This window comes from Onychostruthus taczanowskii, unplaced genomic scaffold (genome assembly GCF_017590055.1).
Source record: "Onychostruthus taczanowskii isolate IOZ18803 unplaced genomic scaffold, ASM1759005v1 scaffold54, whole genome shotgun sequence".
In the NCBI taxonomy this organism is placed as follows: Eukaryota; Metazoa; Chordata; class Aves; order Passeriformes; family Passeridae; genus Onychostruthus; species Onychostruthus taczanowskii.
Genome location: NW_024503013.1, coordinates 3,761,169 through 3,782,104, shown reverse-complemented (window position 1 = coordinate 3,782,104; position 20,936 = coordinate 3,761,169). Strand labels below are relative to the sequence as shown.

General features: G+C 36.2%; 1 protein-coding gene across 1 annotated transcript in view; it reads right to left on the bottom strand.

Moving 5' to 3' along the window:
* CNTN5 (contactin 5) overlaps window positions 1-20,936 on the bottom strand; it is a 269,832-nt gene that overhangs the window by 5,901 nt on the left and 242,995 nt on the right. Inside the window, exons 17-19 of the mRNA XM_041417056.1 lie at window positions 18,776-18,846; window positions 16,399-16,633; window positions 5,337-5,446 (exon numbers count right to left, since the gene is read on the bottom strand). Of these exons, the coding sequence (XP_041272990.1) occupies window positions 5,337-5,446; window positions 16,399-16,633; window positions 18,776-18,846 (416 nt within the window). The remainder of the gene's footprint in view (window positions 1-5,336; window positions 5,447-16,398; window positions 16,634-18,775; window positions 18,847-20,936) is intronic.

The window sequence follows — 20,936 nt, the reverse complement described above, 5'->3', positions numbered from 1 at the left end:
AATCTCCAACGCTCATTATCGCTTGGGCAGTCAGATTCCTTTCATTTTACTTGTGATGCATCTTTACAAATTCTGTGCTGTGATGGTGAGAACTGCACAATATTGAGCACTGTATGAACAGGCAGTGGGGGGGAACGTGTCCTGGGGATCCAATCATCCAGACACTGCAGGCTGCTGAGGATCCAATCAGAAAAGGGTCAGAATGGAAAAGTGAGATGACTAAGCTTAGACAGGTGAACAGTAGCAAGGGTGGAAATGCAACTGAAGATTTCCTCCTTTTTCTAGAAAGCCAGGAGCAATATTACAAGTAGCTGTGTTTATTCACAGGACACATCATGTCTCATGCTAATGAAATGTTCATGAATTAGCTTTGATTTCTTTTCTTTTTTTTTTTTTTTTTTTTTTTTTTTTTTTGGGTAACACATGCACATCAACACATTTATTGATGACCAAAGGAAATAAAAGAAGTAATTATAAAACAAAAAAAATTCCAATGGTTTTTGACTGAGGTAGGTGGCGTGGGGATTTACATTGATTTGAATTGAAATGAAGACACTTCTGATGTTTAAAAGTGAGAGACATATGTCTTAAAATAGAGGGTTTGTTTATTTACACTTCTCTGCATTTGTTTGTTCTTTTTTAAATCTTATTTTCTGTAACGTTAGTTTAAACTTCTCAGAAGGGATCTATAACACAGAACAGGTTTTCATTAATGATAACATTGAATATCGATATTAGCATGAAGCATAAATCATAAAAAAGTAGCCCATATTTGAAAACTGAAAGCAAAAGGGAAGAAGAAAGCATTTTGTCTGTTTAATGCATTCTCATTTGCAAGGTTCTACATTTTTTTTGGACTTTCTGTTGTTTTTAGCTAAAGAATTTTGATACCTGATTTCCCATCCCTTTGAACTGGAGAGGAGCAACCTGTTTTGCTCTGATCATGGGTTAAACAATAGCTAAAAACAAATCTTGGCAAAAAACCTCCAAATATCTGCCTAAAATTCTTCTACCTCTGAAAGTTGTAGACCACTTCATTGAAGTTTTAAGTTAAAAAGTATCTTAAATGACACCAATCTTTTTCCTAAGTTGGTTTCAAGGTTATACAGTCTTCGTCATAACTTAATTGGATCTAATTGCAGGTCATCTTCAGTAAATGCAGTAAAATCAAAGTTACTGGCTGGATATTCTTTCTGCTGACCACAGAAAATTAAAGCTACAAATTAGGCATATCAAGTAAGAGTCTAAATTAAGTAGAATGTCTGTCTAGCTTTTCCAGGCTATGTTTAAAATATCTATATGCTCTTTCTAAATTACCTCAAGGTGTACTTCACTAAATAAAACAAACAAACAAAAAAAATCAAGTACCACGTAGATAAAATTATCTCTTCCATTATAAAAACAGATAAAGTGCAACTAAGAAGCAGAAAAATATTGAGTAATTCTCCTTGAAATACAATAATATGGTTTTATTAAATAAATAGTATAATAAACCAAGTTATGTCAAGTAATCCTCTCTGATAATGGCACTGAAGATTTTTTTTTTGTCTTTTATATTTTTGGATTTTGTTTATTTGTTTGCTTCAAGTGTATCTTTTGATTGCATTAACAAAACTCCTATCCCTTAGAGGAACTCCAGCAAAAAAGACATGAGATTTTCCATTTATACTTAAGTATTAGCCTTGTCTTTCTGGAAAAGATAAAAGAAATATCTCTTCTTCCAGTCAGTAATTCTTTCTGTTTTCCTTCCTTACCAGTAGTGAACGAAAAAGAAAATATTGCCTCGGGCTCAAATATATTTTATAACCTTCAGCTTATAGATTCCAAACAATAAGCATGAACAACACATTATATTTTTCCACAATTCTGACAAAGTTTTTGAGCTGCTTCTACTTTATCAGACTGTAGCTGGCATATATTTAGTAAGGTCGGGCGGACAGCTGACAAACCTGTACCAAAGGCAGGAATAATATGTGCTTTGAAAGATGCAAATGAGGGCAGCAAACCTTGCATAAAAATCATGTGACATAACACTCCCTTTAGAGGCTGACAATGTGAAATTGGACAAGTTCCTTTGCCTTTCATTACTCCTTAGTACAAAGTGCAAGGAGGGCCACAGTGAAAGTGGGTCACTGTGAACTGGTCCACATTTGGTAAATATTCTGTCACTTTGGTTGATTAAAGCCCAAATATTCAAATGTTAAGAAAATAGCTTCCTCTTTTATAATGCTGTTGTCAAAAGGCCAGAAATGTGAAGACTATGTAGGAGGTTGTCACTGCTATGATGAGCACAGCTAGAATACCAATTGAGACATGAAAGCAGAGTGGCTAGTCACATTGTTTTGCATTCAGATTTGAAGGCAAATCTTTACTTGTGTCCCACAATAATTCTACCTTAGGAAATAAATAAAAAAACTGAAAAAAGATAATTCATCATTTTATCAAAATTACTGTATTTCTGTGCATTATCTATTTGCTGTTTGTGGATTAAAGGAGTACTACAGGCTTTGTTTTCCACTGCACTAGGCAACTTATGAACTTTCAGAATCAGTTTTGAAATTAAGAGTTTTTCCAACAAGTGAAAGAGACTCTTAAGAAAGTAAATAATATGGAAAACATAAAGCTATTCTGTACTTCTGGGTGATTTTTTTGGGGTGTGTAATTTAGCCCCAGTGTCTTCATAAGCAGGCTCCTTTCCTTTTTGCACTGTGGGGATTCTTTAAAGGCAAACTGTCAGTATGTTAGGAAAATTGGGCTGATAGTGTGGACCTAGTGTACTTGAGTGAATATTATAATGCACTGACTCTCTGTACTGGTCCTATAAATCATTACCTCCTTTTTGATGAAATCCTTCCCAAAAATGGAATTGAAAAGATCTAGCAATATCATCCTTAGAAGTTATTCTCTCCTGCTGAACTGTGCAGAACAGCAACATTTACTTTTATGTTTATTGAGTAAGTGCTGCTCTGATTGTAATAATTCCTGTGAGGATGGAGGAGATGGAGGAGAGTAAATGGAAGATTTGTCTGTCAGAAAGTAGGCAGAGGAATTCTGGCTAAATGAACAGAGATGAAAAGTGCAGGATGGGTTTGGGTAGGACGGGGAAGAAAAAATACCCACATCTCCCCAGATAAAACTAGCACCTTAAAAGGTATTACTACTTCAAAGGCTCCTCTAATTCCTTTATGGGAGGAGGTAAAAGGGAGAAATGAATTTTTTTTAATATTTCTTTTTTTCTGTTAGGTCAATTGCAGGCCCTTGGCTTGAAATATTTACTCTTTAATCCTCATGCTATAATCCTAAAATTGGTGTACAGCAGAGTAAGGAGCCAAATTATTAATGAGGTTTACTGTTAGTAACTTCTCCTGTATTAATGGGCATTTTCAAATTTGTACCAGAGAAATCTGTGAGAGATGCAGATCTTGTAGAGACGTAGAGACAATATTACTGTTTGGGTCAGAGTATGCCAACTCCAAGGGTATTGCACTTTCCAAGTGCAGAAGACCACCTCTGACACACAGCAAGCCCTCTGTCCTATCTGTAACAGCCATCTATTGCTAGGACACACCTGTAGAGCTAAGGGAAGTGTTATGTGACAAGCAAGTAAATGAAAAATCCATTCACGTTATGAAAGGATAAACTTCCAGGGAAATAAGTTTCAATTTTAGAAAAAAAAAATATTTTTTATTTTAAAATATGTAATGCGAAGTTAATAGAACATTTTGTGAATCATTTTGATTGATGGAATGAAGATGAGTGAAAACAGTAGGAGTAATTTAAAAGATGTTAAGATAGCTGAGGAAAAAAAAAACAAACCAGACACCTTTCTGAAAAGAAAAAAACAGGGTGCAGGAAGTAAGTTATTACAGATGATAAAAGACTGGTCTAAAGATTGAAGTCAGCTTAGTAACAAGTGGAGCACTTCAACATGGAGAGGAATAGTATTTGCAAGATGAATATCATCTCTATCAGATACAGTTTTGCTCTCTTTATAAATGGCAGGTTTAAAGGTAAAATGGTCAAATATAACTTTTGCTGCACAAAGCAAGCTATGTGAAAAGGAATAGAAACATATTTAATGTAAGGAAGAAGTCGGAGAAAAGAACAATGAAGGAAAACTGAGAGAAGGTTAGCAGAGTTCAGCATGCAGACGTGGATGGGAAAAAGACCTGAACAAATGCTAGACCTGAGTGGGCATGCCAAAGTCACAGCCCATTTGCACAGTGCTAGATATTATGTGCTATGCAACACATCAACAGGCTACAGAAACAGGTAAAAAAATATTAACTGGCTACATCTGAGCTATGAGGTGGATGTGCTGTCCTGGTTGTGGCTGGCCAGCTGGAGGCTGAGCTGGAGAAGGTGCTGGCTCTGGTGCTGCCCAGACACCTACATTTCCTTCCTAAGGCTATTGGTGACTGTCACCCGCCCCAGTGGTTGCCCAGACATGCTACCAGGGAGACACCCTATAGCTGATCCTTTGACTCCCACATGATTGGTGTTTACCTCAGACATACATGTTTACTCTCTTTTCAATGTTACTGTAGAAAATCAGGAATGAGTCAGCACTGTTTAAAGGTCTAAAGCAGAACAAATATCCTGCATCCCAAAATCAGTTAATTTGGTTTAACTAGACTATTTAATGACTATTAATGACTATTTAGACTATTAACCAGCACAGCCTGCTCCACAAGGTCTGAGCGGGTTGTGGTGGTGGCCCAAAAGAATAGACAGGTGTACTGCTAGATCTGATCTATTCCTGGAATTTTGGATAGCAAACTGTATCCAAAAGTGCAAGGAGGTCCCTTGCCAGAGCTGGTTCACTCTCCCAAGTCAGGAAGGGCTGTCTCTAAGCAGTGTTTTATTTATGGACTATGCAGCTGCTGCTTCCCTCCTGACATCCTGTTGTTACTGTCTGCCCAGCAGATGTCCCTCAGCCACTGTGGGATGAGAGCACATGGATGCAGAGGTTTTCTCCTTTCTCTGTGCTGATTGCTGTCAGTAAATAACAAGTTTGAACTGGTCACTTATAGCTGGAAACAGTCAATACCTAATTTTCCCCAACCTGTGAATGATGCATGCTGGGTCACTTGCAGTTCTTTCAGCTCTTTCTGAAGTGACAAAGAGATGTTATAAGAACTGGTGTTGAACAGTTTTCAAGCACAAACAAATAAAAAATGTTCCGGTGCTACAGCTGTGACCGTTGTTGCACAGCCAGTGGTACGTATGCTAAAATGAGAATAATTCCTATTGAAGTTTCACTACTGCACATGTTAACAGAATGCAACACTCTCAAAAGCAACAAGACTTCTCATTACGATATTCTGTGTTCATACCTCGAATCCCTGTGGTCTTCCTAGACTTTCTTTAATATGTTTCCACACAACAAGAATTTCTGATACAGACAAACTCGTAGCTTTGACATCGATGGGAGCAGCAGTGGGCTCTGTATTAAGAAAAATTGAAACAATAAACCTCCACTGTAACAGCTTGTATTTATCAAAAGCACTCTGTCATTTACTTCCTTTATTCTCCCTTAATACTCTCAAGAAGGTATGACACTTAGGGGGAACATGAAAAACTGAACAAGATGAAGAGATTATTATTGCTGTATTTCTTTATTTGTGTCATGCTACATCAATATCTCATCACTGATGATGGGTGCAGCAAACTGTGAAAGAATCTCTTGTCTGTGATTTTTTGAAAAGCTTTAATATTTGTATATGTGTCCCTTGTCTCCACACACCCCTTTCACAGCCTAACTGCAGCAGTAAACGGAGCATTCATTCTATTTGTGGCTTCTTAGTACCATTCTGTTAGCTCAGGGTGAGCAATGCCTTGCTGGGGTGCTCAGTCAGTCCTGCCCTGGGGCAATAATGAGCAGGAAGTGATACCCAGCACTGCAGCACTGTAGTGAAGTGCTATGTGAAAGATTCTTCTTTTTTTAAGACTATGTTATATCCTCAAAGTCACAGAAACCAGTGTTTGGGATGTACCACCTTCTCTCTGTTGTGAAACATTTACTGTTTTAGGCCTGGGGTGCACATATTTTTAAAGCACCAAGACCTAATGTCAATCCCTCTGATTGCCTGTGTTTGTTTCCATTGGCCCTCTGTCTGTGCTTCTATCTCCATGCTATTCATAAAACACTCTGAAGTCCTGACCTCCTGATTATCTGCAGCAGAGGATCCTTCCTGTCCTCCAGCCCGGCTGGGTGCCCTTTGGTAGTGCTGGGGCACTGCCAGGATGCTTACAGGACGCCATGGGATGCTTTACACACCACACTTGCTCAGCAGTGCTGTCACAGGCGTGTTTACCTTTGCACTTTCACATCAATGAATGCTTTATAGAGTCCCAGCTTCTTTCAGTGGTTGGGAAGTTGAGTAAATGTCCCAAGATATTTGCCAAGACAGGCTACTGAGCACCCCACCACTCAGTTGTATCACCTGTTACAGTACACTGGGAGTGGCAAGTGTCCAAAAATTGTCTTGTATGAAACTGAGAAGAGTCAAGGAAATCTTGTAGGTCTTTTGCTTTATTTCCTAAATACGACTGAAAACTTTCTTAAAGACAAGCTGTGGAGGCAAGGCTTCTCCATATACTGTGCAGCACACAATAGGGCATTTCTCCACCTTTCTGGTGTAGTTCACTTAGCAAAAATGTGAATTCACATTCCCCTCTAGTCACAGAACCTGTGATTTCTTTCTTGGCCTTATAATGTTCCTCATTACATTTCTAATGTGTTGATCTGTTCCTGAAGGGCGGGCAGAGGTTTTTTATGTCATAGGGAGACACATCAAAGAGCATTCTGAAAAATACAGTTCTGGGGACTTATTTAGCAGGGTTGCAGAAAAGCAGTCTCTTTACAGAACTGCCTGAGATAAAATCACATATTTTTCTCAGTGATCAAACTACCTAATATGTAAGATACCTAATATCAATGTTGACTCATTAACTACCCTCCTTTCTCTGCAGCTGTTGCTCTGGCACTACTGCCCTACAAATATTTTTGACACATCTCATACAAATTTTTCATCCTTTTTCATGTCAGACTTTTAATGTTTATTACTCTTTTTTGATCTCTTTTTTAATTTACATCTGAAGAAAATAAGACAATCTGATATGATGTGAAGTGGTGTTTGCCAACAATGGGTGTTATTAATAAGTATAAAATATGTTTGGAACTTTTTAGGTAATAAAGAAAGAAAAAATATGTTCAAGAATAAGAGAAATTATCTTTTCAATTCAACACTGAAAGAATAGCATTATGAAGAAATGTATTGCTCATAATATGATTTTCTGTTCAACAGTTACATCCTGCTTTCTATTTTATGTACTACTAAGATTTGTGTGGCAAAAGCTATTTTCTAGTTTTTGTATTATTGAAGCAATTACCTTGTTGTCAGAAAAGATTGCAGTGGTATAAATAATTTGAGATGTACACAAAATGTTGGTTGGCAGACTTTACATTTTCTATAAATGCAGGAATCATTTCTTCTTCATAGCATTCACTAAGAGTGGTTTATACATTGCTTGAATACAAACATAGAATATTTTCTGATATTTTTAAAAATGTTTTCAACAAATGGAGCAGAAATAGTTTGGATTTTTTTTATGTGAAGAAAATGTATTTCTCACATATTCAGAAATAATTCACTGCAGTTTCACTGATATTAGGCACTGAGAATAGTGTTCAGCAAAACAAGAGAAATTATGTATTTGGGAATAAGATATAACATGACTGTCTGAAAGTTTTTGGAGCCTAAATAGCATTTTTTATTGATTCAGATATGATGAGGACCATATAATTTCTGGTGATATAATACAGTCTGTGGTTCACTCCAATGTCATTCTTTATTCTCTGTGTCTAAAACTAACGATAAGTTTGATAGGTTCATTAGCTTTTTCTGTTATGGTCACTGATGTTATAATCATATTATTTTCTTCAGGTCTTGTCATTATGCTAAATTTATAGGTGTTTACCTAAGGTCATACTTCCTGAAAAAAGGCCATCTTTAATAATCTGTTTAATATTCCCTTCTTTGAATTAAAGATGCAGTACAACAAATTCTCATAAGGCTGTGTGCAATATCCATGAAACGCTGACTTTCCCTGTGCTGCAATCACACTTTAGAGAAACATGATCAATATGTAGGTTTTTGGGATGGCTGTAAAATGGCAGGACATTCATTTGCACTAATTTCATTGCTAATGTTCAGAGAGGGAATCCTGAATTTTGACACTGGGAAGTAAAGAAAAGAATCAGTTACTAGCCCTCAGTGTGCAGTACCTGTTTATGACTGTAACCTGAACTGTTTTCCTGAAATATTCATCCTTAAGTTTTTCTACATGAAGTTCAAGAGCCTACTCAAATTTTTGTTGTTTTAATTATTCTGTGGAAGAGAGCCTCAGTCAGGACTATTCAACCAATCTCTTCATATCTGTTCAGTTCTTATTTTGATTCCAAAAAGGATTTTTACAACGTAGTCTTATTCAAAATTCGAGCTCTTATTTGAAATAAGAACCTCAGTCTGAGCAATTGCATTACGACTGCAGGCAGTTCTTCATAGCTGAGATTTTGGGATTTCAGCCAGGACCTATTTCTGTGATAATGCCTCTGCATGGAAAAATCCACAAGAGATATATCAGGAGGAAAATCAGGAAAATTCATCCCTCTTGTGTCAACCTGTAGGTAAAGAAAGTGGTAGCATTTTCTTCCATGCTAGAAATAACCACATGGACTATCCTGCAAGTCAGAGAACCTTCAGTGAACTTTTTCCATTCCTGAGAAATGGGGGACTCTACCAGATCTGCAGTGAATGTCTGTCTGAAGGATATAGAATTTTCTGCAGAATCTTGTGCTCAAAAGAGAAAAAATATCCAATTTCCACAACAGCAGTAACAAGATTACTGTTTCCAGGACAGACCTTCGGAATTCTCACTTTTCCACAAGTCCTTTCTATTTTCACCTTCTCTCTGACCAGTGTCATTGCAGAAGACTTTAAAACAGAGGAACTATTAGAAGAGTATTGGAATGAGCTATAAGTGAAGTCCTCTGCCCTGAATATTTTTGATGTAGTGCTGAAATACTCTTTCTTATTGGGTAGAACTTCTGCAGCCTTCTGCTGAAATGATGCTCTCCTGCACACTTTCTCACAGTGTACATCCTGCTGTGACTCTCTCTCCCCTGTGGAATAACCCAGATTTATTACACAGCAGAGTGTCACCTGGGAATAAGGAGCTGCCTCATTCTACAAAGAATTTACCAGAGGAATGTTGCCATCTTTATGAGCACACATGGTTTTGTTCCGTCAAGTGATGTGGCAGACAGTTACCCTCAGCACGTGATGGGGGATGTCCCATTATGTTGATTGCACATCTGCATCCCATGGGGCTAATGCCATTGAGCAGAGGAGTGCTTAATAAACTCCTGCATGTCAGGACTGTGATTTCATTCCTTAAAAAGTCATTGGAGACAGCTCTGGCTGAGCTTTCCCAGCATCTCTCCAGACAGATCATCTGGCAGAATCAGGAAATAACCCTCTTTAATTTACAGCTAATCTGCCAATTAGTTTTCAGGTTCACCTAAGCCCCAAGTAGCTCAGCTTTAACTATGAAATAAATCACAAGACTTCAAGAATTTAAGATTTTAATTAAAGACATTGGGACTGCATTCAAAAGTGTGTAACTGCATATTATTTCCTCTCAATGAAAATAGTAATTTATTTGTCTAAATATGGAGAAACAAAACTGCAATGGCTTTTGTATGGTCTTTTGCCTTTCAGATAACTGAGAGCTTTGGATCTCCATTGGCTCGATGAATTACCACAAATCCATACCAAGTAAGAACAAAAGCCCTGTGCAGTATCACTGCATCTTGTATGTATTACAGAAATGCATCTGGGCTCCCTCAGGAGGTTTTAAACAGTGAGTGTGAGAGTCTTCAGGCTTTAACCTGTATTGCTTAGGGCTTTCTATTTCCCATATAAAAGTTTTTAGTAGTATTCACTACTCCCTTTATCAAAATTATAGATCTTTCAGTTGTTGTGAAGATAATTCTGTCAATGTCTGAAGGAGAAATTAGATACTGAAATGAACAGAACTGATCCTTTATCACCCATTATGACAACCATTAACAAAAATACCCTTTATAAAAGGCCTAACTCATCTTGAAACCAGTTGGGTTCCCAGAAACTTCTTTATTTCCTTTTATATTCTCATCTATTTCCGTACTGTAGAGTACTCTAAGTCATATTTATCCTTGTGCTTTTAGGCTGCATCTGTACTTGTAAACTAAAGGGGGACAGACAAGGCACCTCCCTGAGCATGGACAAACAGCTATCTGTGGCATTACACTGTTGGCATCATCTGTGTTGACTCTGGGCAATTTGTGCTACCCCAGGATGTGATAGTTTTATCAGAGTAATGTCCTGATGCAAATTAAAACATTTGAGTCTTTTTAATGCGTAATTTCTACCCCACCTCCATGAGTAGAAGAACAGATTAAATTTTATTTATGGTACATTTGAATAGCAAAGTCTGCATTGTTTAATTTGGAAAGGGTTGAATTTCTGACAATTGGTAATACCAGAAGTTTTCACTACAGATATAGAAATTTTCACTTTCACATTCTTATTAGCTATGCTGTCTATATAATCTTATTTATTTAAAATAAATGATGAAGTTTTACATAATTGTTTTCTATTCCTTGATTATATTTAACATCAATTTCTTACTTACTTCAATCTTTCATGCCTTATATACTTTCCTAACTTAAAAAAAAAAAAAAGAGCCTTAATTTTTTGTCTATGCTTGTGTTATTTTTATCCTTTTCATTACTTGGACTGGTTTTATATATGTTTTTACTTATTCTGAATATCTTTTAGAGGACACATCCATAGATTCTCAGATTTAATGTCCTGTCTCAGAAATGTACCATTTCTTGCAGTATAAACCTCAAATATCTGTTAAATGTTTCACTTAGAGACATTCCACAACACTTTTAGTTTCAACAGTTAATTCCATTTAATAAAATAATTTCCTGCTTTTCAATGATGACGTGCTCCACTGTTATTTGTTATGATCAACTTTTCTATAGTGTCTTAATTATTCATCAAAACAAGGCTATTGTACTGTTCTTTCTTCTCACTTAGTACTGGATAAAGAATCTGCTAATTAGCACAGCCAGAACACAAGGTCATTAGTCTTTACTAATTAGTTTTTACTAACCAAACTACTCTGAACAGATAAATTCTCTGATAAATAACAACATTCTTTAGTATTTTTCAGCAATTAGAAATGTCTTTTTCAGCATTCAAATTGATCAGGGTAATCAGCAATTGACCTCTAGCTTGACTTCCAGCTTTGGAAATCGCCCTTTTCCAAAATTACATGGAACCCAAGGTTATCCTGTTTTATCCAAACACTGATTTTGTATTTGCTGATACATTATCACATCATCAGCATGCTATGACAACCAACTTCTTACTTTTATTTTGTCTTTCTTGTGTAGCTCATATTTTGTCTAGCCATGCTTGTTACAGAAAGTCATCCTGGCCATCACTATTATCAGCACAGCCTTTCGCATCTTCTTCCCATCATACCTTCATACTTGTATTTCCTTCTCCATTGCTATATTTGTGATTTCCCCAGTTTTCATTTTCCAGTGAATTAAAGCCACACATAAAGATTGCATATGGTTTTCCCCTGATACTGAAAGCTTGTATTAGTAATCTTGGAATTCCTATCTCCTCACTATTTAGGTGGAATGTAGTGATCAATAAAAAGAGAATGCATAAATGTTTACGTTGTAACAAAGAGTGCTAACATTGCTTTTGCTCATTGCTTTATTTTCAGTGTCTAGCGCCTTTAATTTTTTTTTTCTTCTGTGGATAAAAAACATCTGTACATGCATTGAATTTCAGTGCTGTTTCAGTATTTTCTAGCAAGAATCTGACACCTTATTTTCCTGACAGAAAGCATGGTCAGAAGATTTCTCTCCGTTGTGTTCAGGATCCTTTTCAGCCTCAGGCCTGCACACTGCAACCTTTCTCCTGGCAGGTAGCCTAATTTACTGTGCCCTCATGTCTCTTTCTCTTACTAAAGTTTTCCTTTATGTAAGGTTCAGGCTCGTTTGTCCCTGCTGCTAGAAATGCCTACTGTCTTCTTTTGTTCTGCCTTCTTATTGAGGTAATTGTGCATCTTTTTTCTATCCTGCATCTTCTGAGCATCATCCTCATTCCCTCTTCAGAACTGCTTCCTGGTTCCCATCATCTCTTTAGCATCAGTACATGTGACCACTATTTCCTTTTTTTCTCTCTGATTACTTGCTTTATTTTCTTTCCTATGTGTTCCAGGAAAGGCTCTTCCTTCAAACTTCCCTACTGAATTAAGATGCCTTTTTCAGAGAGTCACACACATATTTGCTTTTTTTTTCTCCATGGGTTATATGTCTAGTTTTGTCTTTTTAACTGATTCTCCATTCTATTCTCTATTTTTCCATTGCATTCATCTGTACTTCCAGCTCCTGGACAGTCTTTCCCATGAACTATTCTGGTGATGATTTTTATAAAGTCAAAAGACTGGTGAAGGAGGAAAAAGGCCTTAAAGTACCTATGACCAGGTAGACTTTCTTGCCTCTCCAACTTTGGGTCACTACTGTCGTGGATATTTTGATGACCATTGGTGTAATTCTCTCTTCTAAATACCTGTTGGTCTGTCCAGGTGGAGGCTGGTGACAAGTGGTGCTCATCAGGGGACCAAAGGGCTTTGCCCGGGGACCAATGTCCTTCAATATCTTTATCAATGCCATGGACAGTGAGATCAAGGGCACCCTCAGCAAGTTTGCAGATGACAACAAGCTGAGTGCTGCCGCTGACACACTTGAAGGTGAGGATGCCATCCAGAAGGACCTGGGCAAGCTGTAGAAGGGGGTCTGTGGGAACCTCATGAGGTTTAACAAGGCCAAGTAAAAGGTTCTGCACCTCAGCTGGGGCAGTCTTAAATACTGAGTGGGAAAAGAACAAATTGAGAGCAGCCATAAAGAGAAGAACTTGTGAGTTGTCATGGATGAAAAGTTGGACATGAGCTGTCAGTGTGCACTCATAGCTCATAAAGCCAATCATATCCTGGGCTGCATCCAAAGCACGTGGGCAGCAGAGCGAGGGAGGAGATTTTGCTCTTCTGCTGTGCTCTAGTGAGACCCCACGTGCAGCTGTGTCCAGCTCTGAGGTCTCATCACAAGAATGACCTGGACCTGCTTTAGCAGGTCCAGAAGAGGGACATGAAGTTGATCAGAGGTTTGGAGCACCTCTCCTATGAAGACAGACTGAGAGAGTTGGGGTTGTTTAGCCTGGAGGAGAGAAGACCCCAGTGAGACCATCTAGCAATCTTCCAGTACTAAAAGATGCTTATAAAAAAGGCAAATATACTTTATACTGGCACACAGTAACAGGACAAGGGGGAATGGATTTAAATGAAAAGAGGAGAGATTTAGGTTAGTTGTTAGAAAGAAATTAATTACTGTGAGGTTAGTGAGATCCTGGAACAAGTTGCCCAGAGAAGATGTGAATGCCCCATCCCTGAAAGTGTTCAAGGCCTTGTTGGATGGGACTTTGAGCAACTTGGTTAGTGGAAGCTTCTCTGCCCACAGCAGTGTGTGTTAAAATTGATGATATTTAAGATCCCTTCCAACCCAAATCATTCTATGATTCTATTATACTGTCTGACTTGATAGACAGAAAAATATTAGCCACTCTATTTACTTCTGAGAAAGTGCTCAGTATTTTGGTCAAATTTCTGATTTTGTTTACTTAAAAAGTAATGTTTTAGGCCTTTTGCTGCACACAGAATCACTTTATGCAATCAGAGGGCAGTGTGTTGTGTTCACTGAGGGAAAACCTTACTCAACACCACCTGCCAAGCTGTTTGCTTAAGAAAACTCAAAGTCACTACCAAAGGGCTCTGAATCACACTGTGATTCACAGTGCTGTCACAGTCATACAGAAGAAGGAGATGCATTCATTCTTAATAAATGCGAGATTTCTTCATGGTTCAGAATCTGTCCCGTGAAAACTGTTTTTTCCAACGTGCTTAAGAAAAGCAACAAAATTTAGACTTCCTTGGACAAATTCGTGACATCATTAAACAATTGTAGATCCATTTGTAGATGTGGGAAAACTTGTAATATGTAACATAAAGACTTAAGCTTTAATAATTTTATCCTATTGCTTTCTCTAGATGTTTGCTGAGTGAATTGGATGTGTGATGAAAAGCAAGGAAGCTAAGGCTTTGCTGGATCACCCCTAGGATCATAATACATTGTACTGTCAATTGTTATTTAATATCTTCCGTTCAATAGAAATCCTTGAAAAATTGTGCCTTCAGTTGTTTATCTCCCTAGGCATGACAGTCCATACCATACTTCTTTCAAAAGCAGCTCCCCATTTTCATAGCAAACTGCAATGTCTATTGTCCTCAACCTTCATATTGTCCAGAATTTATCTTTAATAAAATGTTTCATTACTCCTTTAAATTCTCAGTATATTACCTTGGTGATGTTTTTTTTTTTTTTTTTTTTTTTTTTTTTTTTTTTTTTTTTTTTCTTGGAGGAAAGCTTTTTTATAAATTAATTTTGTACTATAATGTCACAGCATCCCATGTTTTTCCTGAAACATATCTTGTAAAATATTTAGACCCATAGGATTCCTCATGTGCAGACACATACAGAGACAGAATTTGCAAAGCTATAATGGATAGATACTTTCAAGTTACTGAATTCAAACCAGAAAAGCTGGTTTCTAGAGAAGGTTCATTTTAATATTCTATTAAGACCATTTTAAAGCTCATATTTTAAAAGAACTGATAGAAATAATTGTTTGTGTATTACTAATTATTCTATTCCAGTCTTGTCCAAATAAGCAAAGGTATAAAGAATCATTATTACAATTCAGCATCCAGCTTCTGTTAAAATACCTTTTAATAGCTTTTGCTACTAAAAAAATAAAGTGTTTGTCTCCCTTTGAAAAACTTTATTTGCAAAGAACTTTCTGCTTAGAGTATGAAATTATTAAAAAATATAAACATCACCATTGGCCTCACAGTATCAATTTTCATTGAGGAACAGAAAAATCAAGTATACATTTTCAACTTTTACTGTGCAATTTTTACATTTTAAAATGTACCTGTTTTTATAAAAATATGACTACTTGGTAATCCTGATTCAAAAAGTGGAAAACTAAAAATTACTGGACCATTTTTCACCAGCAGCTCCAATCTCTGTAATTACCATGAGAGAATAGTAGTAGACAGTGTCTGCTACACCGTGGTTCTGAAGTTATAGATATATTGTGGGTTAATATGAAGTAGCATTTAATGTTTTCCAGCTTCACATGAAATATTATCTTTGCATTACTTTTTCATAGAAAGAGTATGAAATTCCTCTCATCTGCACTAGGACTCTGCTAATTTTACTCTCTAAATAGGATACGGTGGAATAACTCAAGAAAGTATAGCAAAGAAAAACTGATATTTATAAATTTCAGTAAAGGAGCTTCTGTAAATATTCTTGTGGACAACATTTATTTGTCTTTTTTGTGTTTGGGAATTTCCATACACTGGGTCCTGTCAAAACAGAGCAACTTCTTTTACTAGTAATGATTAGTGTTTGTTGATTGTTTCTGTTTCATTCTTTTCTGCCCCACAAAATACTATTTAGAATTTATACCAATTCTCAATAGAAATTTTCAAGAAATATTTTTCATTTGTTCTTGGGAGCTATTCCTATAATACACATTGAAGACTGGGACATTAATGCAAAGTCAGAACTTTCTACTAATGAAATAAAAATTAAAACAAAATGTATTTCTGTGCACTTTTAGAATGCATTAATTAGGAAGTGAACATTCATAAGTGAATTTATTTATTCTTTCAGCTGTTGTCTGATTAACCCATCAAAAAAAAGGATCGTGAATCTCAGAAACATTAGCAAATGGCTTCCTTTCACTAGCAAATGGCTTCCTTTCTTTGCTCAGTGTTAGAGAAAGACTTGTCTAAAATTAAGGCTAATGATTTCATATAAAGGATGAAATTTCATGGCTTTGGGTTTTTTTTTTGGGGGGTTTTTTTTTTTTTTTTTTTTTTTTTTTTTTTTTTTTTTTTTTTTTAATTATGACTGATGTGACTTGAAGTCTATCCCTAAACTTTTAAATTTCTTTCTAGGTAAGCTTGGTAAGTTCCTTCCTTCTCTGCAAAACCTGCTTAATGTTATTTAGCACATCTGCAAAAAAATTTGTAAAATTTGTAACTCAAGGTTTAACAAGTGTGTTACAAGAGGATGCATTATATATATGAAGCTTAATATAGTTCACAATATGCAATTTAACTTCATGTAGAACTGACCTCCTTCAGCTGAGCAGATGACCACAATAGGGCTGAAAGGACCATCTCCTTTGTTGTTGTAAACACCAACTTTCACCTCAAAAGGAGTCAGAGGTGGCACACTTTCATCTCTGTAGATGAATTTTGAGGCGTCTGAAGATGTCACCATTTTTTCCTTCCACCCACGCGTCCCATTGGGTCTGAAGGCTACAATATATCCAAATCCTTCTCCACTCTGAAACTCTTCTGACACTGGCTGAAAAATTAAGTTCAGAAACTTAATTATGATTAGAAAGAGTTTTACTAATATAAAAAATATCACATTCCATTATAGGATTTTACTTAACATACCTCATAAGGACAATTGCTTCCAAAGAGGTATCTTCTAAGAGCATTTCCTCACCAAATCACCACAGCCAAATCATTGTCCTAGGACTGCATGGGGTCTTGTGCCCAGAAAAATGTTTTCTTTTATATATCCCACTTTTTATTGGGATGCTTGAACCAGTTGTCTGTAGGTGGAACAGCCCTATCAGTGGCCTTGTTAAAAATATAGACAATATATTGTGAGTAAGATGATGTGTGGTGGGACTCTTTTGGGTTTTAGGTGCCAGACTGTCTAAATTCTGTTCCAAATGAGGTGTTAAGTCTTAGTTATTCAATTCCAGGGTTCAACTTAATACTTAGAATACATTTTAATAAATCTAAGTTGTTCTAAGTCTCAGAGAGTTTTTACTTTACTTTTGGTGGAAAATAGCACATTTTCCTTTCTCTCTTCAGAGGACCTGTGAAATTAGTCACTTAAATTGGGAGACATCTGACATAAACAGGCAGTTAGAAAAGGGATGTATCTGTTTTACAGTCTGAACAGTGCAAAAACTAAAACTTACATGTCTAACTCAATTAATTGAACTTTTCATGCTAATTAGTAAATTACCAGTAGATTACATTTACTATGAAGTCAATGGACTAGTTTAGTGACTAGGCTATATTTAACAGCTGCCTGTATATTAAACAATTGTGAAATGTCCAAAAATGGGTGTCTAAACTCCCTCTCTTGAAACGCCCATCATAGAGATGCAGCTAATGGAAAGATGAATCAGAGCTGGGGCATAGGTGACCCTGAATTCTCTCTCCTCCATGTTTCAAGTGAATGTCTCATCACCTAGCACTTCACTTGCAGACATTTTCTACCCATCCTTCTGAAGTTGTGCACAGTACATCCCAGAAAAAAAAAAAAAAAAAAAAAAAAAATCACGACTCCATGGGCAGATAAGACAGACTTTGTAACCTAGTCTCACCCATGGGTCTCTGATTTATTTTGGAAGAAAACTCTGGCCCTTGACAAAGGGGGATTTATAACACTCTCCAGTAGTCCCCCAACCCAGTCACCTGGAGAGTACTATAAAGTTACTTAATATGAATACTGCATACTAATATATTTTAAGGACGGGGGTTAGGTCCGTTCACATCAGGTACAGTTGTAGGTACCTGGTATTTTTGTTCAGGATTCAGCAAATTCTCTCCTAATAAGAGAGATGTTGATATTTACCCTTACAGAATATAAAGCAAACTGAAACCAGATCTGTCTCAGCTGTCTTTGGTAGCTGATGTCAAAAAAGGCAGATGTGCCAACATAAAGCAGCCTCTTTAGATGTCCTAAAATTTGCCAATTTAAACAATTAGAATTTGGTGGATCTCTTACTATCTGAATCACTCCTCCAATTGGCTAAGCTAAAACATTTTTCATTTTAACCACCTATCTTTATTTGATGGAATTTTTCTTAAGTATGTATGCATATATATATATATATATGTCTATGAATTTTTATGAATCTGAAACTGTTCATGATTAATCTAAAAGTCTTAAAAACTTCTTAAGAAAAGTCTCTGTTCTACTTTTTTTTTATAATTAGCCGAGAAAGCAACTGTCCCACTGGCGTGACAATACATCTGTGTTGCATCTTGCATCCCAAATATGTTCTCAAAATTCTCTTTAGTTTATTTTTATTCAACAATTAAAAAATAATTGTTTTTTAATTGACACTCAAAACATTTTACAAATCTTTCCTTCCCTTGTCTTAGCTATATTAATCTGTTTTAGCTAATTTAATCTGTTGTGTACATAAAATCCAGAAACATCAAATTAAGCCAAATAGTACATCAGAAGAAAATTAGTAGATGAATTAGTAGAACTTCAGAGCTGATGTCATTATGTCTTCTACTCAAACCTCATGAAAGTCCACAGTACTGTGAAATTTTAGAACATATTTAAGAGTAATAGTTTGTGTTCATGTGTGACAAGATTTCTTGTAAGGAAACCCCAGTAGAGTACTCTTTACTTTGTCCTCAAGGAAGTTAACATGAAACAAAACCTTTAAAAAGAAAAATCCCTTACCTCCCATGCTATTACTAATTCGTGTCGCCTTCCACTTCTGCCACTTACGTTAGCTGGAGGTGTCTTTGGCACTGTGTGCAAAAAGGAAAAACAAAACAAAATAAACCAGAATATCCGAGTTATTGAAGTTTTCATTGCAATAAGTTGCTGCAGAAGACATGACACTGTTAAATCAGAACAGGAATGAAAACACAGCACTCTCTGGTAAAGAAAATTTGCTCAAGCCTCATTTCAGATAATTGCATGCACAAGCTAGAAAAATCAAACAAAAAATAAGCTGAGAATGAAAATAATATTGGAATAAAAAAATGCTTAAGCACTAGGTCTGCAGATTGGTAAAAATTTCAGTGTACAGATCACTTAAGAGATAAAACAGGAATTACCTTGTTAATGTTTGTCATGTTTTAACACACAAATTGAAATGCCAGGAAACCTGACATATTTCAGATTTCAGGTAAATAGGACATAATAAATAATATTATTTTTCAGGTAGTTAGTGATTTAGAATGTTTTAATTATTGCAAATCTATTTTTCATTGCTCTACCGGGAAGCCAACTTTCAGAAATTTTAAAGCAACCAACCTCAAACATTCCTCATGATTTCTTACAAAATGCTAGAAGCAGTACTACCCACAGTTCTCAAAAAATTGAGCTCATCATTTCAGATTTAAAGCACAAGAGCAGAGGATGAAATTCTTTAAAGTAAATTATAACTATCATCACTATTTTTATTTATCATATTGTGCAAACCCAGAAATATCAGTTGTTCCATTGGAATTGTATAATTTCTTTTACCTTGTTTAGTGCCTCTAATTAAACTTCTCAAATGGCCAAAGTCTTGAGTTTATTTACAGTGAGGAGGCAATATCTGCATTCACTATTTGATTAAATATGTCCGAAGATACAAACTTTTTATTTTCTTCTTTACAGCAGTCCATAAGTCACTAGTAGAAGTGTACTGTGAGCCTTTAAGTGTTAGGCCTTATTGCATGTTGTTTAGGTTATTTAGTGAGTAGCACTGTAGTTTTGAACTATACAAAACAAAATGTATTTAAATAAATGTACACAGTCTTCTCTGTTTCCTGTGCCATTCAATGAAAATGCAATTTTTATTAGATCCTGTCTGTCCACCTAAGACTTCAGAATTCATTTGGGTAGTCACTTCTTTGAACCCTAAACTCCCCCAATAAAGAACAGAAGCCTGATTCTGCTTTTGCTCATAAATGATGCAGCTCTACAAAGTATAGGGACTTATTCTGATTCATACTGTTGGAAATGAGGTGTTATTTTGTCTGTGGCTCTTATCAAAGTGACAGGGGAGATTTCTATTGTGTTTCTCTCCAATAAACCTTCCTTCATCTGGCAAATATGGTGCTTTTGACTTCCTTCCTTCCTTCCTTCCTTCCTTCCTTCCTTCCTTCCTTCCTTCCTTCCTTCCTTCCTTCCTTCCTTCCCACCCTCCCTTTTTCTTTCCCTTTGATGTGGCAGAAAGGCAATGAAGCTTTCCTTTCAGAAACAGAATTTCCCTCTGGATTAAAAAAAGGAGTAGAAAGAATACAATCAATGTGCAACAGTGTGACAAATGGTCTAGCATGAAAAGATGCAGATGAAGCCTCATCTGACAGTTAATTAACATCCAAAAATTATGATGCCATCTCTAATGGAGCATATTCAAACCTTGTTTAGCACCCATTTTTCTCTTGACTCTTTAAGGTATTTTTGGGTAAATTATAGAGACAAATGAAGATTTTATGTAGGTGCCTGCCACATTAGAAATGAGAAAGTATGCTGTAGTCCTTTGAAGCATCCAACATGATGAACTTATCTGACCTGCAGCACCCTCTTTCTGGAGTTTTCTTGTTAACAGTGCTGCAGACTGTGGCCCTATTTAAATGAATAAACGTTAAAAGAATAAAACTGTCAAAACGATGAATTTCTTTTGCATGAAACTAAAATGTACACTCACACAGTGAAACTCTTTCAAATGAATAACCATTAAAAGAATAAATGTGTCAAAAGAATAAATTTCCTCTGCACTGCAGCAAAGCAGAGCATACACTGTTAGAGGGAGACAGTTTGGAATGAGTAACTATTAAGTGAAGAAAACTATTAAAAGGAAACATTTTTTTGCCAGACACCAAGGCTGTACATCAGCCACGCT